Source organism: Cynoglossus semilaevis, chromosome 17, assembly GCF_000523025.1.
Source record: "Cynoglossus semilaevis isolate Cse_v1.0 chromosome 17, Cse_v1.0, whole genome shotgun sequence".
NCBI lineage: Eukaryota > Metazoa > Chordata > Actinopteri > Pleuronectiformes > Cynoglossidae > Cynoglossus > Cynoglossus semilaevis.
The window spans coordinates 7,066,909-7,087,725 of NC_024323.1; the positions used below are offsets into that span (position 1 = coordinate 7,066,909).

The window sequence follows — 20,817 nt, forward strand, 5'->3', positions numbered from 1 at the left end:
GTTCATGCGGTGCACACTGACACACATTTACATCTTTTTTTAATTCCCTTTGTCTTTCTTCTGGCTGCTGCAGTCATAGCACTGATGGCTGAAGACAACCTTTACTTACCAGTGAGGACTAAACAATTTTCGGCACTGCTACTCTGACACGGACCTGCTGTATGGATGTTGGAATTTGGAATGAGGGCAGATGGTGTCACCGCATGTGTCCAGCCCTGCTGCTCCGACTGCTAACATGACTTAAGGGGCTTTGACTCATGTTCTTACATGAGAAGGTGCAGGTGATCGTACAAGATGTTCCCTCATGAAGCAGTAGAAGGATAGTGTTAGCTTATATGGGCTAATGCTATTACTAATCTACACTCACTTACTGATCCTGCTCTTTGCACTACTTCTGTGTTACTTTTGGGTATTTTTGGCATTTGTTAGCACAGCTATCCTGATTCTGTTTCACTATACTGTAATACTGTGTTTTGCAATTTCAAAAATACTATTCTATTATATTCAGACAATTTGATTTTCTTGTTAGAAGTTGCTAAGTTGGATTAGTTAGATCACATAAGGCTAATAGTTTTTTCTGCACATTTTCCATTGTCCAGTTCCGCTGCTCTCCCACAGTCTAGAAACATGCATATGAAGTATTAGATGAAGTATAATCTCTAAACTGACCATAGGTGTGAAGAAGAGTTTGAATGGTTAATTCCAGGCTCCACCTAGACCATCTTAGCAGATTAGGTTTAGATGAATGGACGAGAAACACACTTGATAAATACGAAACCATATTTATCTAACTCCTACTCTTTCTCTGTCTCTCTCGCTCTCTTTTCTCCCCCTCCCCTTGCATGCCCCTCTCTAATTTTCCTCACTTCTGCTCTCGACATCATCTCCTTAACCTCCCACTCACCTCTTTACTCTGTACTTTATATTGGACCTTCTATTATAGTTCCCTCCTTTCCATCCTCACTTACTCGTGTCCTTTTCACTCCCTCTGAGTTGGCTTATATTTTCCTCGGTGTCTGCAGTCTTCAGCTACACCAAAGGCAGCAGTGAGTTATCTTCTGTGCACACACACAGACACACACACACTATGAATACACAGAAGCTCAAATTTGGACAGATATGTATTAGCACAAACACTTGCTTTTATACAGTAAAATTCTCCTACATTGTATATGCAAAAACGGCAGCTTAAAAAGTGAATATAGTAAAAATGTGTTTAAATGTGGCAAAAAATATGAATGCACACACCATAAAAGTGGCTGAGTAGCCAATTTAAAGATATCAATATTTGAAGTAAAGACACACAAGGATAAGTAACGCATTTTACTTGGATAGAGTCCAGCAGCAGAATACAGCAGAGACATGTGTGAGGAAGAAATAACCTTATGCAACATAATAAACGTTTAGATATGAAGTGCAGGTGAAGCTAAGAGGCACTGAGGAGGTTCCATTCAGACAGAAACCCAAGCTACAGATAGATAGACTCATCGATCGATGTTCTCACAAGCTTCTAGGAAATTAAGGGGGATTAAAGAGAGGGATTTAGAGCTGAGTGAGGTAGATGGTGAGATTCCTGGCAGTCTGCCTCGACACTTTGTCATGGATCAGGACCCAAAGGGAGGAAGTGAGAACAGGACGAGCCAAAACCAAGGCCTCCGTCTGTGGTTACGGATTTGACAAACGTCACAACTGTGGGTTTGATGGAAAAGTGCTCATCACACAACTGACGGCACACCTTCAATCAACTTCAATGTCATTTTATCACCTAAATCTGCACAAACCAAGTCTCTGCTCCTGCAGAGGCTGAGGTAAAAAAACCTTTGTCAAATCATTTGGTTTCTTTCTAAAAAAGTGTTTGTTATGAATATAAGGGTGAATTTAGGCATTAATGTAAAAAATTCCTGTGGAGCTGAGTGACAAATAAATTAAGTTTTGAGAAAATATGAGCTGATGTCGGCTGACATTGATAAATACAAGGACTTTAAAATGATTCAACTTGTAATTTACTACTACAGACACTTTACATCACTACTGTGATGTAATATTAAGTCAAATTAAATAGTGTTGTCTTGTCTTGTTGTACAACTAAATGATCAGACAGGACAAGAAAATCATAACTTGGATGTGAATTTTAAGAGGGTTTTAATTTTAAGTGAAGGAAATAAATAATACCAAAAAAAAAAAAACCTTGTAAACTAAAATCTCTCTTTTGCCAGAATGTTAAGTCAAGTCTCCATTAAGGGAAATTGCAACAAAAGGTTTTATGACCCTGTAGTCCTCAGCTTTCCATTTAATAACTGGAGCTTTGTAACACCATAATTAACATTCTCTGGTTCCTTAAAGCATGGTGTCGGTGTCAGTTCAAACCCTCCCAGCGTGATCTCTGGGAGACGTGAGCGGCCATCAGCTGGTATTGTGTAATCAGCCAGGCGTTAGTCAGCCGCCCGCTGATACAACTCCCCGAGGAGGGAAAGGTTATTGGTCAGTATGACAAAGACACTCAACTCCTGCCAGTGCAGGTGCTGCAGATACTATTAGTTTTGATGGATTGGACGTGAGAAGGCCAACGGTTGTGGTCCATGGTATTAGGCGGTGGAAAAGGAGATAATCTAGTGAGAATAACGTTTTGATCTGAGAACAGGTTCACATCTTCTGTCTGTTGTTGTTTTGAACTGCTTTTTTAAGCTCTATTTAGTTTGGCTTCATTCTTAAGACCCAGAACTAAACATTTGTCAATGCTTTTTGTGGTCATTTATGTGATTTTTTTTACCCCACAGATTTCCTGTTTTACTTGATTTTTCTTGACAAGTTCAATTAAGGCCTCCTGAATTGCTCAAACTTAACCTTGGGGCAACTCCTTTACTAGTGCTAGGGGAGTACTGCACACACACACACACACATGGACATGCATTCATGCACACTCAGGCTTGATTGATTTTTCAGTGCCTGTTGAGATTTAATGTGTCCCAAAGCGGCTGTATCATATTTTGCTGGGAGGGAAAACCTGTCCATTGTTTGTTCAGTCTCACCTGGGAACGAACAAGAAGCTGAGGAGAAGCAATGAGAGACAGAATAGAAAAAAGGGGAGTTTAAATGATAGTGAACATAAAATGTTGATGGGGAGAAGCTGTCGTCAACTTAGGAGGTTGGGTCACCCACTGGAGAGACAGGCTTAGGCTGAGAGATGAGGGCAGATGCAAAATGTTGTGATCATGTTTTTCCTTCTCTTTTCAAGGTGTGACCCCAGAGAGCTCTCCTAGAGCAGCTGCTGTAGCAGTGGAGGGAAAACAGCGAGCAGGAGACACATACAGATTAACGAAAAGAGTATTGATATGTTTGTAAGTGTCTGTGTGGGTGAGTGTCTGCTGAACTGGAAAAGGAGAGAGAGAGAGAGAGAGAGACTAAAAATGAGTTATGAGCACATTTCCAACCATGTAATCCCAGTATGTACAGTATGTCATGTGTGTCCGCCCGTTATATGACATGTACAAAGCAACACAATATCAGCATCAACAGTCTTTTTAACTTTACTAATGACAGTTTGAATGGACTGCTTAGAAAATCTTACTAAAACTAATTATTTCAAACTTTTGCTCATTTATATTATTATTGACCTAAATCCATGACAGAGTCTACGAAGAAGCACTTAAAGTCACTTCTGTACAACAAAGGGGAACATGTTAATATTAATGACAATAAACATTATTATAAAGTAGAACATTGTTATGGTCAAAATAACATCATAAAAATCTTGTTTTTTTTTATTCAATGTATTTGTTTGTGCTGCTGCTACATGTGACTGGAACTGTCTATTTCTGAACTACTTTATCCTTCATCATTTCTTATAAATATTTAGAAGTTATTCTGTGCCATGACGTACTCTCTGATGTAGAACAAACAGGTAGGCTGGAAAATGACTTGTCGTTTTCACTGATAGATTCCTTGAGAAGTTGCAGCTGCGTGACCGGCTCGCATGATGCGCCACACGCTGCTGCCGCTGTAGATTAGACGTTTATTAAATGTACTCAATGGAATTTGTGGTGTGCGTACGTCGCTGTGCTCACAGGTGACCAGAAATAGCCTTAAGATGTCCAGTCAGATAATCAGTATGTGCTGAACATAACAGTGCAAATGACTCTGTGTTTGCAAATAGTCTAAAATTTATGTTGTTGTTTTTTTTTTAACTCATTTACATTCAGGTTTGTTGTTGAAACAATCCCTGGGGTTATTTTGAGTCATAAACAAACCAAAGGATGTCAGGAGTTTATAAACAAGTAGTTATTTTGTAATTTAATCTTTAATGAACTTCTGTTTTGACTTGAAATCAGGTGGTTCCATTTTGATAGTTTTTTTTAACCATTACTTTAACACCAAACGACAGTTTAGGAAGTAAGGGTAAAATTTATGATGGGACTGAACCAGATTAACTTGTTTAATAAGCCGCATTTTCATCCTTCACTTTTATTATTTATTCACACCTTTGACTCAGGCGATGCAGATTATACATCTCCTTCAGAGCTCCAGTCATGGATTAACGTTGGCCCACCAAACTGTCGCTGGTAAACATTATGCTTTTTTCTCCCCTGTTCTGTAGAGCTGTAAATATCACACAATTTTTATTATGACACCAAATTAACTCAGAAAACTTACGCCTTTCAACCTGGCCTTATATAATCTTAGAACTGTTTCCTGTCATACAGAATAGGTTTGACTTGTAGGTAACAAGTCTCACCAAAGAATCTAAGTGAATTCTCATCCTGTAAACGTACAATACAGGTGTAGTTTTTAACCACAGTGACATCAAGTGAAACGTCACCATTAAAACATGTCAAAGTCATATTACATCTGGATTGTCTGGTTATAAGAAACCTAAATTTTATACTTCTTAAACAGCAGCTCTTCTTCCAAAGAGTATCATTACTGCCACTTAGAGGCACTATTTTCCAGTGATCGAATTAATTGTAGATAGTGATGAACACCCTGTCACCAAAGCAATGATTGTGTTGTTTTAAGTTTAATAAATCCCCGCCTCCAATTCAGCTTTAAATTACTAAATTAATTATTTTTGAAATTGCTATGCTGTGTAAACGAGCCTGATTTGACTTCATTGAAAGCACACAGTTCACTGTAGACATTTGGGAAAGACAGATTGTGAAAAAAGGCAAATTGTGAAGAACAAATTGCAAAGCAGTATTTCCCCGGGGAAGAAAGTAAGAAACTTCAACACATTGTGTCATCTTAGTGACACAAACTGCATTACTGAGGATATTTATGCAGATTCAAACTTTAAACAAGTCTTTGTTTTTAACCTCTGGTCAAAGTCACACCACTGTGTATTTAAATTCACTACAAAAACTTCCTTTTTCTCCTCCAGGCAATTTTAATTTATGTTTTCAACCACCCCTTGTAATGCTTTGTCAATTTGGTTCATATACATTGTTAATATACCAATTATTATTGTTTCTTTATTTCTTTATTTTTGGCCTGAACTGTACTCACATAATCTGCTGTAATCGTTGGATGCTCAAGTTTCCGACGGTACGTGAACGCTCCTCGTTTAAAATCTGCACCTGTCAATCAATGTTGACCCCGTGGTTTGCGTCTGGTTGTAAACCTCTACGCTCTTCAAGCTAGCGTGTAGCTAGCTAAACAAATATAATAATGTTGAATGAATTGTGGCTAAATGTAAGAAAATACATGATACAAGTCGATGTTTATATCAATATATCCTCTATGGCATTGTCTGGTGGCTGTTTGGGGGGGCCTAGGCACAGAAAAGTTTGGGAACCATTGGACTGGAATATTCTACCACTGCAGCCGTATCTGTGCATGACTGTGTTTCTCCTCGGTTTCACTGCTCCTTAACTGCACTTCTGTGAATACATGGTTCGAGAGGATCAGCATCATGGTGATTCTGCTCAACTGTGTGACTCTGGGCATGTACCAGCCGTGTGAGAACATCGACTGTACGTCGGACCGCTGCCAGATACTACAGGTAAGGCAGACTCTAGAACTGCAATATCAGCGTGGTGTTATTGTTGTGATAAGCTAGGACACAGCAGGCCCACTGCACCTTCTCTTTACTGTGGTGCACACACACTGCAGCTACTGCCTCATGGAACCGACTGTCTAGACGAGGAGTACAGGGTTCTGTTGTTGTTGTTGTTGTTGTTGTTGTTGTTGTTTTTTGCTGAGCCATAAGCAGTTTTATCTTTTTATTTAAATGAGAATGAAGATGACAAATGCTAGTGGTTCAGTTTTTACAGTCACAGATGCCACAACTGTAGAGTTTAAACTACACAGCTCTGTAAGTGTAGCTGTAGAGAACTGGCATCTGATGTGTGGAATTTTATTTACCTATTTAATCTGTTTCCATCTCATGTTATTCAGTTTGAGCCCAATCTGGTAATGTGATACTGACTGGTTCGTCTCAGTCACTGGTTCGACAGGAATGGTCTAATCAATCACTCAGGCATTTTAGTTATATTTTTTTAAATTAGTATTTTTTACCCCGTCTGTGGCAGATCACACAGCTGAGATTTTTACTGTTAATCTGGTTTCTGTATGTACTAACATTTTGTTGAATGCTGTTTTTTCCCCCTGCCCATTCACATGGAATGGTTATTAAGATGAGGTCCATATCCAAGTATCTCAGATCAACTGATAGATCACTGTAATCAAATCCATGCTACTGTGAAATCTGTTTCTGTTAGAATATTTGTGAATAAGAACATTTAAGATTTCTGTTGATTTGAATGACATAGTAAACCTATTCTGACCTAAAGATGCATGCAATGCGCCATAGCTTTCTTTAACTGCTACAGTTAATGTTGGGTTAGTTTGTAGGTTAGAGGAAAAAAATAATCCTGCCTGTTTTGGTGAAATGCATCAGCCTGTTTTTAACAATTTCCCTGCTGCAGAAGAACCTTTTCCAACCATAGCATACAGCATGTCTCTAGAGTCTATAGGGTGAATACTTCTCTCTGAGTGTTTCAGTGCAGGACGGATTGGAAACATTAGTTTTCCTGTGGGAAGCAAAACAAAATTCATTTTTATAGTCAGATTTCCTCCCTGTAACCATTAGTGTCTTTTTATTCTGACTTCTTATTCTCATTTGATAGAGACCTAGAATAGAGTTTGTCAATGAGAAAACCTGTAAAATGGAACACGGATGCAAATTTCCAAAATTATCTGCTGTCTGTCTTCCTCTGACTTGAGCGCCTCTTCCAGAACACTCTTCCATCCCTGGTGTTCCCTCACTCCCCCCCCACACACACTTGCTCTCTGTCCCTTTGCCCTCTTATATTTCTCTAACAAGCTCGTTGTCTCCTCTGGTAGCATGAGGGTAGTTGCTCTGGTGGTTGCTAATGGTAACAGCAGGGATTTTGTTGACAGGGCCTGGGTAGTTAGAGTGGCCCTCACATGCTCTTTTGGACCGCAGCAAAGTCTTAAATCCCCACTTCGCTTTCAAGAGTAAAGAAACAAAGGCACAAACAATAGATAACCTTTGGATAAGTTAAGATATAATGTTGGTTTGCTGAGGTCAAATCAGGATTTAGAGCCTCAGTCCTCAGGGGAAGGAAAGTGTTGTTTGGGTTCGGATCAGTGTAGTCTGCTTAACTTCCCAAAGGCAACTCCCGAAGGATTAATAAAACTCTTATCTATCTATCACATCATGAGAAACTGAAGTACATTTATCCCCATGTAACTTAAGTTAATGTGATAATCTGATCAAACTAAATACATTCATATTTTGGGAGATAGCAGTTAAGTTGGAATGTGAACATTCATATTTTGGGAGATAGCAGTTAGGGAAATTTGAATGTGGAATTGGAATATTTTAATATATGTAATATATTAATATATAATTTATTACAATATTACTATATATGTAACAACATGTATGAATATAGTTATATATTTACAGGCTAAGGTCATATATTTTTTAGACCAGGGGGGTTATGCACTACCTTTGTGTCCCAATGACCTGCTAACTGCAGCCTCTTCTCCTTCCAAACAGTCATTGTGGTGACAGTTTATGAAGTAACCCCAGAGCAGCTCTTATTAGAAACTATGAAGGAGCACATCTCCAGACAGCCTTAACCTTTTTACAAATCCAACTGAAGATGGAACCTGATAGAGTGGCCGGGAAAGAAACTGGCAGCTGTGACAAATAACGGTGATGGATTTCTTTCCCGGTCAATCAACACGGAACTAAACACAGGTTTGACTACTGCAGTCAGTGTCAGACTATACAGTGTACAGTAAAGAATTCAACATAGAATTTAATTAATTACAATGACATTATTCTACTAACATTGTATTGATATCCTCATTTTAACTATATTTGTTGCTGACACTTCTGTATGTAGCTCTCGTCATGTAAATGGGTTAGACAGCACCTTCAAACAAGAAGAAAAAAAAAGTTTCCCTAAATTAAGAGAAAATATGCTTAGTCCCTCTTGACATTTATGTTGGAATAAAACACCACATCTTCCACTTTGCTGCAGCCAGAATAAATTTGCACCTTTCCTAACATAGTTATCAAGTGTACTTGAAATCGATGGATCATGTCTAAAAACACTATCCACTGCTCTTCTCCACTTACGAGGTGTTACAGTCTTGCCCCAAATTTCCTTTGCATTATTTTTCACTCTCTTGCTCTAAGCCCACTGCTGAGTCTATGGTCGAACATTTAACCTTTGCCTGAACAACTGGGAAAGGCAATAACCCTAAACCACTTGAAGAAAATTGTTTTCCCACTGCACCGTGTGTATTGGCTTATGTTACTGTATGTGTTCACACTCTATCCTCAGGACATGTTTTTGTACTTTGGCAACCTGGAACTGTATCCAGCTTGAAAATGAAAACCTTTTTTCACCAGGCAGGTTTTTCATTTTTTGTTATGGTATTTATATATATTTTATGAGGATACATTTTGTTGCATTTGGAATCAAAGGATTTATTTTATGTTTAACCAGTAAAGGATTATTTCCTTTTTCAGTCTTCATTACATATATATTTGTTTGAAGACTTTAAATACACACACACACACACACACACTGTTCATATTAAGCATTGCTGTTGTAAAAGCTTAAAACGTCAACATTTGCTTGAGGTAATGTTCATAATTATGTTTCACTGTCTCTCATTAGATTCTTCGCTTTTGTCTAGCCTTGACTAATTTTATGACTAATATTGTTTTTGTTTAGAAAGCAGACAATTTGTCCTCATCAGAGACAAGTACTGTAAACACTGACAACATATGGAGCCCATCATTTTCATAAGCACAGAGGAGAGAACAGATGTTTGGCTTAAGCAAAATGTTATCAAATCCATCGAGTGTCATCTTTGGTTTACCCCTGTGTAACCTTCGTCACCTTGTATCTCCATAGGCCTTCGATGCATTCATCTACATCTTCTTTGCATTGGAGATGGTCATAAAGATGGTGGCCCTCGGGATCTTTGGGCGTCGCTGTTACCTGGGAGACACCTGGAACAGGCTGGACTTCTTCATTGTCATGACTGGGTGAGCAACGCAAAATCTTATTTTTTTTTTTTACTTTTTAAGAATTTATGTTTTGTTGGTTGTCTATATTTATTTTCAAATATTGCATCTTTTCCTGCTAATTCCAATCTATCAATACCTGAAGAAACACAGATGTGTATAACATCTGTGTTTCTGAATCCAGTGTTAATTTGTAATCCTGGTGCTCAATATTATTTTTCAAATTCTGAGGTACCTCGTGTTAACAGAACCTCTAAAACTGTCTGAGGTACCTCGTGTTAACAGAACCTGTAAAACTGTTTATTTATTTGTGTCAGTGTATGTGGGTAGGCTCCTAGAAAAACAACATTTAAGGTTGAGCACCAGGCAGTGACGACGGAAAGACGTTTATCTTCATTTAGTGCCATCATTTCATACTCAGTGGATCCTCATCACTTGTGTGAACATTTGCAGCTCGGACTTAAACAGAAAAAATGACAGTCTGTCGTCTCACTCATTTGGAGCTTGTTTCATCTAAGTAAATGTGTGTCCCTGTTTTTCCCTGTTCATGTGTGTGAATGTCTCTGTCTTCATTTTCTACTTGGCAGCGTCTATTATATTAGCGTCTATTCAGCTAATTACAAAAGACATTGCCAGTCTAAGGCAAACCAACCACCGTGTGTCTGTGACCTGGGGGCTTCTCACTGCTCTCTTACTCCCATTTGCCTCTTTCTTTGTCACATGCATGGAAGAACAGGCTCAGAAGATGCATTTGGTCCATTAACCCTATTAGAGGCAGTGCAATGTGTTTTATTTTACATCACATTTGTAATATTTTAGCCTGATCCACTCCACTGTGTTTGCTTCAGTCCGACCCCACAGCAATCAGAGAGAATCAAAGTGTATCTGATTGTGTTACTGTGTAACAAGTGTCACACTTGTTCTCTTATTATATTCAAATTATAATCTTAAAAAAAAATATATGAATCACTATTCTTTATTAGCCTGGAGCTAAATGTTTGCTTTACATAGTTTTCATATATATAAATATTTTTTTATTTGATTTAATGCTAGGATTCAATTTACAAAATGAAAAAAGTTCGCCTGTGGCCCTGCTGGAGATTGATATTTGATTTGTTAGATGGTTTTTTTTTGTTTACTTCCTGTATTACATGGTGGGCATTGTCAAACAATACATCCCACTAATACAACTCTTGTGTTTGCAGCCCATAAAAGGTTCTGTTTTGTTTCAGATGGTTTTAAAATCTTGTACACAGGAAACACAAACCCTCGGGCTAATGAGTGAACATCTCGTGTCTCTTCCCTTTTGGAGTTTTACAGGAGAATTCATACTGAGTTGAAGAAAGGATTTCACCTCAAAAACAAACCCTGCTGAGACTCAACTTGTTTTCACTACGTTGTGGATTTTTCCCAGTCTCCTTTCTTACACAATACAATTCATGAATGAAGGAGATCAGAGTTAGGATGAGATCCTAAACTGATTGTGTAGACTTGAACATGAGTCACATGAGTCATGAGTCACCACTGCCCTGTTTAAACCCTACATTTTGCCTTATGGAAGCTGTAGAGCCCAGCCTCTATTTAAACACATTTTGACCTGATTATTTATGTTTTAGGTTCACAGTACTTTTATAATATGATATTTCATAATAATGCAACACACAGACCTGCACCAGCACAGGATGAAATACTTGAAATACTTTGTGAGGTTTGTAAAAAAAAAAAAAATTAATGAAAAAAATGCTTGAGGAAGTCAACTAATTACCGTCCCAAATGCAGCAATTCTGATTGCTATTTACAGTGCATGCTTTTCCAGGTGTCTTTTATCTAACAGTTGACGTCTCTCAATCTTAATAAGACAGTCACGCGCACATTTTAATTGCTTTAAAAGTCTCCAGGCCTTCTTATTTTCTCATTCTGTGCCTCCGCCGTCCTCGTCCCATCGACACAACAGACATTAATGTGTTTGAGGCAGGTTGCAATAACACCTCTTCACACAGCCAGTCCCTAAACAACTGTTATGAACTTCTCTATACTGTGACATTCATCAAGCTGCTGTGTGGCATTTCTCTATTGTCCACCACGGGGACCGGTAAATTGGTCTGGAAATGAGCTTTACTCTGTGTTAAGGTGTTTCCAGGACTCCGAGGAGGGGGGAAGGAATCACACCTTAACAGCCTCACATGTTATAAATTTATAGTGGTTTTAAATATTTTATTAATACATGAATAAAATGTTAATGGTTTTGAGAATGTCGGCTGTATAACAGTTCAAATCGTTGTTAGAACAAAGAATCCCACTCTTGCTGTGCAGCAGGGCGCTGCTCTGCTGATGACTCGCTGCAGTGGAGATGGCAAATGGAAAGAGCTTCCCTGTGGGATCAATAAAGTATCACATTATTATAAATGACATGGTTCATAAGTCTGTGTGAGTAAGAGACTCTGAGACTGGGTTCTTTTTTTGTCAAATCCACTGGCTGTGCTCTGGGTGTTATTAGCTGGTGGTGGCAGGGCTGCTGCTGCATTGTACCATCAGTGGTTCAGCCCCTGGCTGCAGCTGAGACTTAAACCTGAGCAGTAGCTCCACTGGCAGAAAAAGACTGTTGAGTCACATCCTGCAGACTCAGGAGTTCCTGAGATTAGTTAAAGATCTGCTACAGTATCTGTGTTTTTTGTTAAATTTGAATAAGATGAAAAATAAGTACCTGATTACAAAACATGGTCCAAAAACATCTGGTAAAAAGTTGGTTTAAAATTAGTCCAGAAATTAAGTAACAAGCTTGATACACAGTGTAGCTCAGATATTGTGTGAATATAAGAATGTAATAGAAAAAAAAAAACATTTACAAAGCTAAAGCAACAAGTTAGTTGAATGTTTGCCATACTGTAGTCATGTGATCTGAACCAAGGTTATTAACATTAGAGCCTAGAAACAGATACACATTTTGCAAGAAGAATTCATATAAAGGTGGAGCCAAAGATTACTGAAATTGAGTCCAGAAACAAGGAGAAAAAAACCTTTAAAAATTCCTTAACTTTCTTTTTTTTCCTTCCACCTCTGTCTGGCTGTTTGTTTTACCAGGATGGTTGAGTATTCGCTGGACCTTCAGAACATTAATCTTTCAGCCATCCGGACAGTGCGGGTTCTTCGGCCTCTCAAAGCTATCAACCGAGTGCCAAGTAAGGACATTTACGTTTCTGTCTATGCAGACAACACTGTGCTCTTGTGTTTTCATATGTTGGGAAATGGTCTATAGGCCTACAGTACAGTATATATGTGTATATATTTCAGTAAATGAAGCACGTACACAGGTATAACTTCAGTGTTTGTTTTTTTGGGATCAGTCCGTGGCCACAGCACTCACTACTTCTGTCTTTATCTCGGTTCTTTGCTATAACTTTTTAACTTCTATTGATTTTTTTCTTTTTTTTTGCTCTGCTGCGCAAACAGGAAGCTCTTAATCACCATAAGCACCAATTAGCCGTTTCAGGCCGGGTTCACACCAACCTTATCTCTACGATGTAGCACTTTAGTGGTTAGCTAACAATTAGTAGTTAACAACAACGATGTGTAATGAAGTTTGTCTTTGGAAGAGTTTGTTTTGTGGATCTATTTCTTATTAATATTTAAAAGGTGGGAAAGAAACTTTTTTTTTTACATATAACACCCTTTTTTTCTATGTAAACAACGACAAAGACATTCTGTCCTTCCCAAAGTTTGCTCTTCCTGCAGTTAGTCTTAAGTAAATAAAGTATGTGATTTGGAAGTTTTCTTTTTTTTCAGATAAATTAAAATTTCTGAGACTTTCTTTAAAACAATGATGAACAAGTCTGTGGCAGAAGGGAATAATCTAAAAAAAAAAGCCACAATGTTTAATTCCCTTTGTCTATGGAGACAGAGGTTGTTCAAAATACTACTTATACTTACTAATACTAAGTTATATTCAGTTTTATACAGTAGGTAAACTGCAGAAAATGCCAATACACAACCAAAACATATGGCAACACTGAAATAACGGTGAGATTCTTTTTTTTTTTTTGACGTGGATGAGTTGATGCTGGATTACAAATGTACTTTTTTCTTTCTTGTTTTTTAATTTCTTGCATATGTTTCATATTTGCTTATATTATATATATATTTAAGCTATCTATTAGACTGTTAATGGACATCCTTTTCATTCAGTTTTTGGGTATATTTTAGCTAATTCTTCTCACTGTTGATCTTAAGCTTCAGCTCATTGTTAGCCACGCTATTGCTTTCTAACTATAAGCCGTTTTAGATGAAATAGCTCCCTAACAAAAGACGAGTCATCTGTGCTACTGCTGTAATTTATTCATTTTTGTGTTGTCTCTGGTGGTGAAATCTTTTTCCAGTTTGTCACTTATTTCAAGGAAAAATGTTCTTTATTTGTCTAGGAAAAATAACTCCTTAGAATTTGTAAAACAAGATGGCTCAGTATTTACGTTCAAGTCCATAAAGTCTGAAGTGTGTACTGCTTATTGCACAAATCTCCAGGTGCATGCAGTGTGTTAGCATACACGCTCTGCAGCAGCTGTGTGGCATGTGTGTCTTCGATCCCCTTCCCCTCTTTGTGTATACTTTGTGTATTATTGTTTACACTGTTTTTACTTGGCCAAGCGGTAATATCTGTGAAGTAGCCCGACTCCGTGCCCTATTCATGACCCAATTTGAGGTGAGGAAATGTGGGAATAGTAATATGTCTTGTTTGAGCCGTTTGATTGCTGCTGCGCTTAAAAACACACAGGGAGCACAAGCATACCCTGACCTCACACAAACTTCAATTTGCCGCCCTCCTACAATGGAAATGGTGGATAATAGTCCTGTGCTTCGCGTGTCGGTGGGAGCTGTTGTGTTCTCCAGGAAATTGGTGCGAGACAGTGGAACAGCAGACAAACAATGATGTTGAAAAGTTGTAAATAATGAAAGGATGAGGAGAGAAGGTGAAGGGGTGAAGAGGGGAGGATGAGAGAAGAGGAAGAAAAGAAGTAAAGGTAAGGGATAGAAGAAAAGAGATTGGTTAAGATAGGAGTTGGTAGGAAAGGAGGCGAGAGGAGAGAAGAGAGGAAGGCAGAAAACTGTGAATCTGTTTTCTCAGTCGTGTAAGGAGAGACATCTATCTTTATTTGGAAGTAGCTGGAACAGTTGGTGTAGAGGGGGAAGAAAATGAAATGAGGAGAATGAGTAAAAAATAAATGAGAAATTTATGTTTTACTTTCCTTCTTACATTTTTCAACACAACCCACAGGCCTTCTCTCTCTCTCACCCCTTCACTCCCTTACTGTCCCCCATCTCTCACTCTTTCTCTCTCTCTTTTCACCCAATTAAGCCTAATGGAACAGTAGCCTAATGACAATGGCCCTGGGGAACAAACACATTTAGAGTTGCCTCAAGCCTCCACCAGAGACACATGCACTCCAACAGCAGAGCCGCTCGATTAATACGGGGTTGACAAGATAAATTTACCAGCTAAGGAGGAACTTTGCACTCTGTCCTCTGAAGATTAAATTTGTGTAGGTTCCTTACTTCTAGTGCTATTGTTTGTTTTTTGCTGCTAGATCAGCATACCATTGTCTTTGTAATCTGCAATGCTCTGAACTTCGAGGTCCTGCACATTAGAGGCTGATTAACAAATCAATATTAACATTTTAAAAGTTTGGTAAAGTTGAAAATGTACTTCGACCAAGGACTTGTTGTAACTCTGTAAAATATAAAATGCAAAGTTTTGCTGGTTGGCAGTATTGTCAATAATGTAGAACAAAAATCCCTTATGTTTTCGTAAATAAGGCCATCGCTGATGTATTCTACAAATTGACTACTTGCTGATAAAAAAAGAACGAATTTCAGCTTCAGTCAGCAGCTAATTAGAAGCCTATACTAAGACAAATGTGTGAGTTTCATCGCTTGTCCAAATCTACTTCATTTAGATTTGGGTTGTCCAAGATCTGGCCCTGGGTCCAACTATGGCCCTAGAGCATTTTTTGTGTGGCCTTAAACATAAATATGTGCTTACAGCTACCATTATTTGTGCAAATAGAACTGGTTTAAAAAAAAGAAAAGAAAAAATTACTATAGTCATTATTAATAATAACAATATAGAAAACAAAATCCTCTTCCTTTTTGTACAGAAAAATAACTTTTAGACTTTAGTTACTTTAACAGTTTTTAATGTGAGACCTGATCCTGAAGTATCTCCAGGACAATCCAGATTCACTTCAGATGAAGTGAATCAGACGTAGCAAACAAACCCACGATATGTGAGCACACACTCTAAATAAGCGTCATTTAACTCATTACAACAGTCAAAGATGAATGAAGACACAGTAGTTAAGTTATGTTTGAGGTTAATGGACGTCTTACTGTCAACATTTGTTTTGTGTTTGGTTATACTGCAGGTGTGTTGTACAAATATTTTCTACTTGTTCAAACATTATTCATGTCACTGCATCCTCCCCATACCTCCCTCGCTCTCCCTCGCTCTCTCTCTCTCTCTCTTTCTCTTTCTCTCTCTCTCCCTCTTCTGCCGTCTCGCTCAGCTTCTCACCTGTCATTCTGAATGTTGGCAGTTTAGACGCTCGGTTGTGTTCATTGCCTATTAACCCACTGCTGAGTTGTCATTCATGAATCCCAGCGGGGCTCTGCCAAACCCCAACGAACACAAACAATGGATAGACAGAGACAGGGAGTCACACATGACCGTCACACTTGTGGTAAAACCAACGTCGCTCAGATATGCAGTGGGAACACGTCCCATGTGTCAGTGGGAGGTTGCTGTGATCACATCAGTGGCACTCACCTTTCTGTCTGGGTAGTTTAATCAACTGACAATATTTTTTTTACTCGCAACTTTTTCTGTTCGACACGACCAAGCCAGTTTGGATGACAATGAATAATAATGACAAGACGGGGGAACGTGCTTGTGTTTAATCATAAACAAAACCTCAAATTACTTTATTTATCTTCCAGATTATTCATATCTTTGTCTATTCATTTTCAATATTCCACAGAAGCACTTTGTCTATTTTGGTCCCTGTGCAACAATATTTATGCTCATAAACAGAATGGCTGCAGAGAAAAACACCCCAGATTTGATGACCAATCACTGATTGATTGATCTGTTAAACCACACAGGTCTGCGGATCCTGGTGAATCTGCTGCTGGACACCCTACCCATGTTGGGCAACGTGCTGCTGCTCTGCTTCTTTGTTTTCTTCATTTTCGGCATCATCGGCGTGCAGCTGTGGGCGGGGCTACTGAGGAACCGCTGCTACCTGGAAGAGAACTTCACTCTGTGAGTTGAACCCTGTGTCTGTGGTATGTTCATATGTTGAAGACTCTTTAGAAAGGAGGAAAAAAGAAGACAAAAAAAACCTGATGATTACAAAATGGAACCATTGAGATTGATGAGCTTTGTGATTTGAGGGGGGGCATTTGGACGTCTGGTCTTGAATGGGTTAAAAGTGATAATTTACCTGTGGAAAGAATCAGCATAAAATGTTAATGCATTTAAAATGACACATAGTGGATATAATTACCTACCAATGGTGTAATGCACAGTTTGCCATTGCAAGTAAAGATAAAGACCACATTGTGCTAGAGTGTTGCTTTTCAATAACATTAAAAATGTGTTTTTTACTCAGAAAAGACACAGGTAGGGCTGTCACCATGTACAGATGGATGCTTCATACACCACAGCTACTCTGCAGATATCCTAGTGAGAAGCAGAGGCAGCTGCAAAGGTGTTTTTGAGTTATCTTTTTTTGGAAGGAGACCCTGGGGCGGACACAGGTCATGTTGAAGAGATCACATATTTTGTCTGACACATAAACACTTCAGCATTCTCCCAGGGCAGTTTGGTGCAAGTGCCTACAGTAGGGGGGCAAGGGGGTGTTTGGGCTACTTCACTGAGACTGCTGTCCTAGTGAACGTGACCTGAATCACCAGAGGAAGATGAAGACCACGTGATGTATGTTTTATAAATAACTTCCTATTGATTTTATGCCAAAATGCATACAGTGCGCCGGAGAAAGTACATAATATGACAACAGTATCCATTAGTCAGGTCTGCCTTCCAGAACTTCTTATGATTCCTGACGCTGAAAAGCAAACGACTGTTTTGTTTTCATTCTGTGGCTTAGATGATGATTTTTCCCGCGGTTCGGTGCATATTCATGACCCCACATGACAGCGTCACCTACTGAGCCTTTGTGTGAGTTTGAGTGACATTTACTGCTGTTTACCCTTTGATTTTCCAGCGTTCTCTGTGTCTTTCTACTGCACTGACATCATCTGAGAAAGAGAACAAATGCCCCCACCTACCCCGTCATTGTGCATTACCCCTGCATCACTCTGTGCCACTGTGCAGTTTCTGATTGTGCTGACACAGCGTATACTAATGACAAATCTAATCACTGGATAAACCTGGACATATGCCAGCCAGCAATTTGCTGCCTAATTCGTCCTCACCTCAAAGCTGACATTGAATCACCCACAACCTTTCAGTCATCACATGAATGGACCATTAAAACCCAGCGTTTCTCAAACGATGAGTCGTGGCTTAAACACAGGTTTGAGAGATGCGTATTATAGTTTAAGAACAGTTTTGTTTGGTCACGACTTTCTCTTGTCAGTTTATGCCTTCTCCTTTGACGTGTGTGGTGACGTTGTGCAATTCACAATGTAGAAAATTCATTTACAAGAAGGAGAATTAATTGTTACTACATCTGCATTGTGGTCGATTAATGAAATATCATTTTGTGGTTGTATCTTCCCTTGCATTCCAGGTTTAAGTGCAGCTTATGTAATTATCATTATAATTCCTCGGGGAGCTAAGAGATGATCAGGAACAAAGTGTTGTAATTTTTAAATCACAGCGTTAGCGTATAATGCAGGCTGGTCACAGTGTTTGTGTTCTTAATTATAACAGCCCTTGAGTCACAGCTCAAGGGCTGTTATGCTAAGTGAAGGGCAAACGTCCACTCTCTGGGGTTATAACTATAATCAAGTGCCACAGTCAGTCTACCATCTTTACACATCTGACCTCCACTTCTCTCTTCACAGGCTTCAATCCACTTGCCTTTCAAATGCATTGTTCTTTTCATTCATTAATTAATTCATTTATTTTTTAAGATCCTAGGAACCTTGTGGTTTCTTTTGATTTTTATTTATTTCCTTGGGTGGGTTGAAATGAAAACATTAATACCCCAAGTCTCCTGTCTGTCTCAGAGATAAATTTAAGACAAATCTTCAACCATGGCACCCAAAGAACCTCCAGTCATTTTTATGTCTCACCCCTCATTGGCAGTTGTTTTCTCAGTGTGATTCCTCAGGTTTTACACCACACTGTTTGCAGCCAAGTCACCAGCAGGGGGGCAACAGCCTTCATTCATGCTCCACTGCTCTTCCAGGGGTTGTTTGTCTACTTTGATTTTTCTCCTCGTATTTACCCCTTCCCCTCGGAAGACCATTAAAAATGACTGATTGAAACCCTGAAAGCCTCCACATACTTCACACATGTCTGTGTCACCGGACACTAAAACATATAATTGTATAATCCTTACAATAAATTATTACGCTCCAAGGCTGTCTCGCTGCATTCCAACAAACTCTGCTGTGCCACCCAATCAATAAATGGTTTCTATGCAATCCTCAGTGGAAAGTGATGCAGCTTGATGTGGCCTAACTATTGATCCTGGAATTAGTGAGTGTACATGTGTGTCGGGCTAACGGTTTTGAGGTAAAACGAGAAATTCTACTGCTCTGCATGTCAGCACTATCTATTATGTTATTGACCGGAGGAGATAGGGTAAGATCAAAAGAATTAGACAGGAAACGAAAGGGAGCCAGGAGTGGAAATGAGAAGAGCACGAGGAGTAGGAGCCAATATAAGAGGCAGGAGGAGGATTTTATGGAAGAGGAACACATCTTAAAATAAAAATTAATGCGAGGGACAATAGAAGTAAATGAATGGATCCGGACATTGGTATGAAAGAATCATCCGCCGAACGCTTTGTCGTTGCCGGCAAAAGAAGTTAACCACTTTGTGCTGAACTTCTTGAAGACAAAAGAATTCAAATTCAATGCAACAGTGCTCACTCCAGATCTGTGTCCTACTTAGAGTGCCTTGTGAAATCTGAAGTGCAAAATCAGACAATAGGGAGCACAAGTTGTTGAACAATTTCCAGTCTTTCATTCAGCAAGAACAGGCGGAAAAACTGCAACAATTACAACTTTCCTCAGTTGCTAAACTTGAAAAATAAGAATGTGACCCACTTTTAAACTTGCATTTCTTTCTACTTTTTACTGTGTCGCATGTATTAACTCTTTAGATTAGTTTAGTTTTGACAATGTCATTTGCTTTAGATTAATCAGAATTATTGAAAATGTGATAAATATCTATAAATAATATAATTTAAGTAATAAAAATAAGAATTATTGAAAATGTGATAAATATCTGAATAATTTAAGTAATAAAAATGTAAAGTGATGTAATTTTGACAGCCACAATTAAATCTTGTTTGCACGACGTATCGACCGGTGTTTCAACACAAGGACATTTCATGAAGACCCTCGTGTTTATCCACAGTGAAAGCTGTATTTTTCACAGAATAACAACACAAGGCTGAGGAGAAGATCCATGGATTTCATTTCAGGGCTCTCCTCAAACGGTGACCCCGTGGCACCAATTTAGAAACTGCTCTCCTCAACATAATTTTGCAACCCAGAAAATGATGGATGTTTATCTTCACCTTTCATTCTCAATCACATTAAGAGCAGGAAGTTGGCAGGAGATTCAGAGCAACTGTGCAGAACTGTCTCTCTTTCCAAGGCAGTTGTTGTCTTTGCAAACATGGCCTTACAGTGAATGTTTGATATTTCATTACAATTTGTAGAAACGATATTTATTTGTTTTTCACAAGGAAATGTGTGGATGTACTGATTCAGTTATTGGTGGTTATTACTAACATGTGCTGATCCAGTGTCTAGTGTTTAATTAGATTGTACCGTGAAGTTTGCTCACTTTCTGTTCTCTTCAGTTGCCTATGCTAACACTTTATAATTATTTTATTTATTATAAATATTTTATATTTATTTTATTTTGCTGTAGATCTTCAGGTATGGCCCTTCCTGCTCCCTACTATCAGCCGGAGGAGGATGATGAACGGCCCTTCATTTGCTCTCTACCGTCTGATAATGGCATCATGTCATGCTCCGACGTGCCTACGAGGCGTGAAGGAGGTCGCACCTGCTGGCTGGACAAAGAAGACGGTCCTCACCGCCAGGCTGTAGGC

At 38.8% G+C, this 20,817-nt stretch overlaps 1 protein-coding gene and 1 long non-coding RNA gene across 2 annotated transcripts in view; both read left to right on the plus strand.

Annotated features, from left to right (window-relative positions):
• LOC107989880 (uncharacterized) overlaps positions 1–3,668 on the plus strand; it is a 53,287-nt gene extending 49,619 nt beyond the window's left edge. The window contains exon 4 of the long non-coding RNA XR_001761410.2: positions 3,236–3,668. This is a non-coding gene — a long non-coding RNA (uncharacterized LOC107989880). The remainder of the gene's footprint in view (positions 1–3,235) is intronic.
• A 1,131-nt stretch (positions 3,669–4,799) lies between these two features.
• cacna1ia (calcium voltage-gated channel subunit alpha1 Ia) overlaps positions 4,800–20,817 on the plus strand; it is a 55,392-nt gene continuing 39,374 nt past the window's right edge. Inside the window, exons 1-4 of the mRNA XM_008329672.3 lie at positions 4,800–5,995; positions 9,396–9,529; positions 12,590–12,687; positions 16,658–16,817. Coding sequence (XP_008327894.1) covers positions 5,906–5,995; positions 9,396–9,529; positions 12,590–12,687; positions 16,658–16,817 — 482 coding nt within the window. The 5' untranslated portion in view covers positions 4,800–5,905. The remainder of the gene's footprint in view (positions 5,996–9,395; positions 9,530–12,589; positions 12,688–16,657; positions 16,818–20,817) is intronic.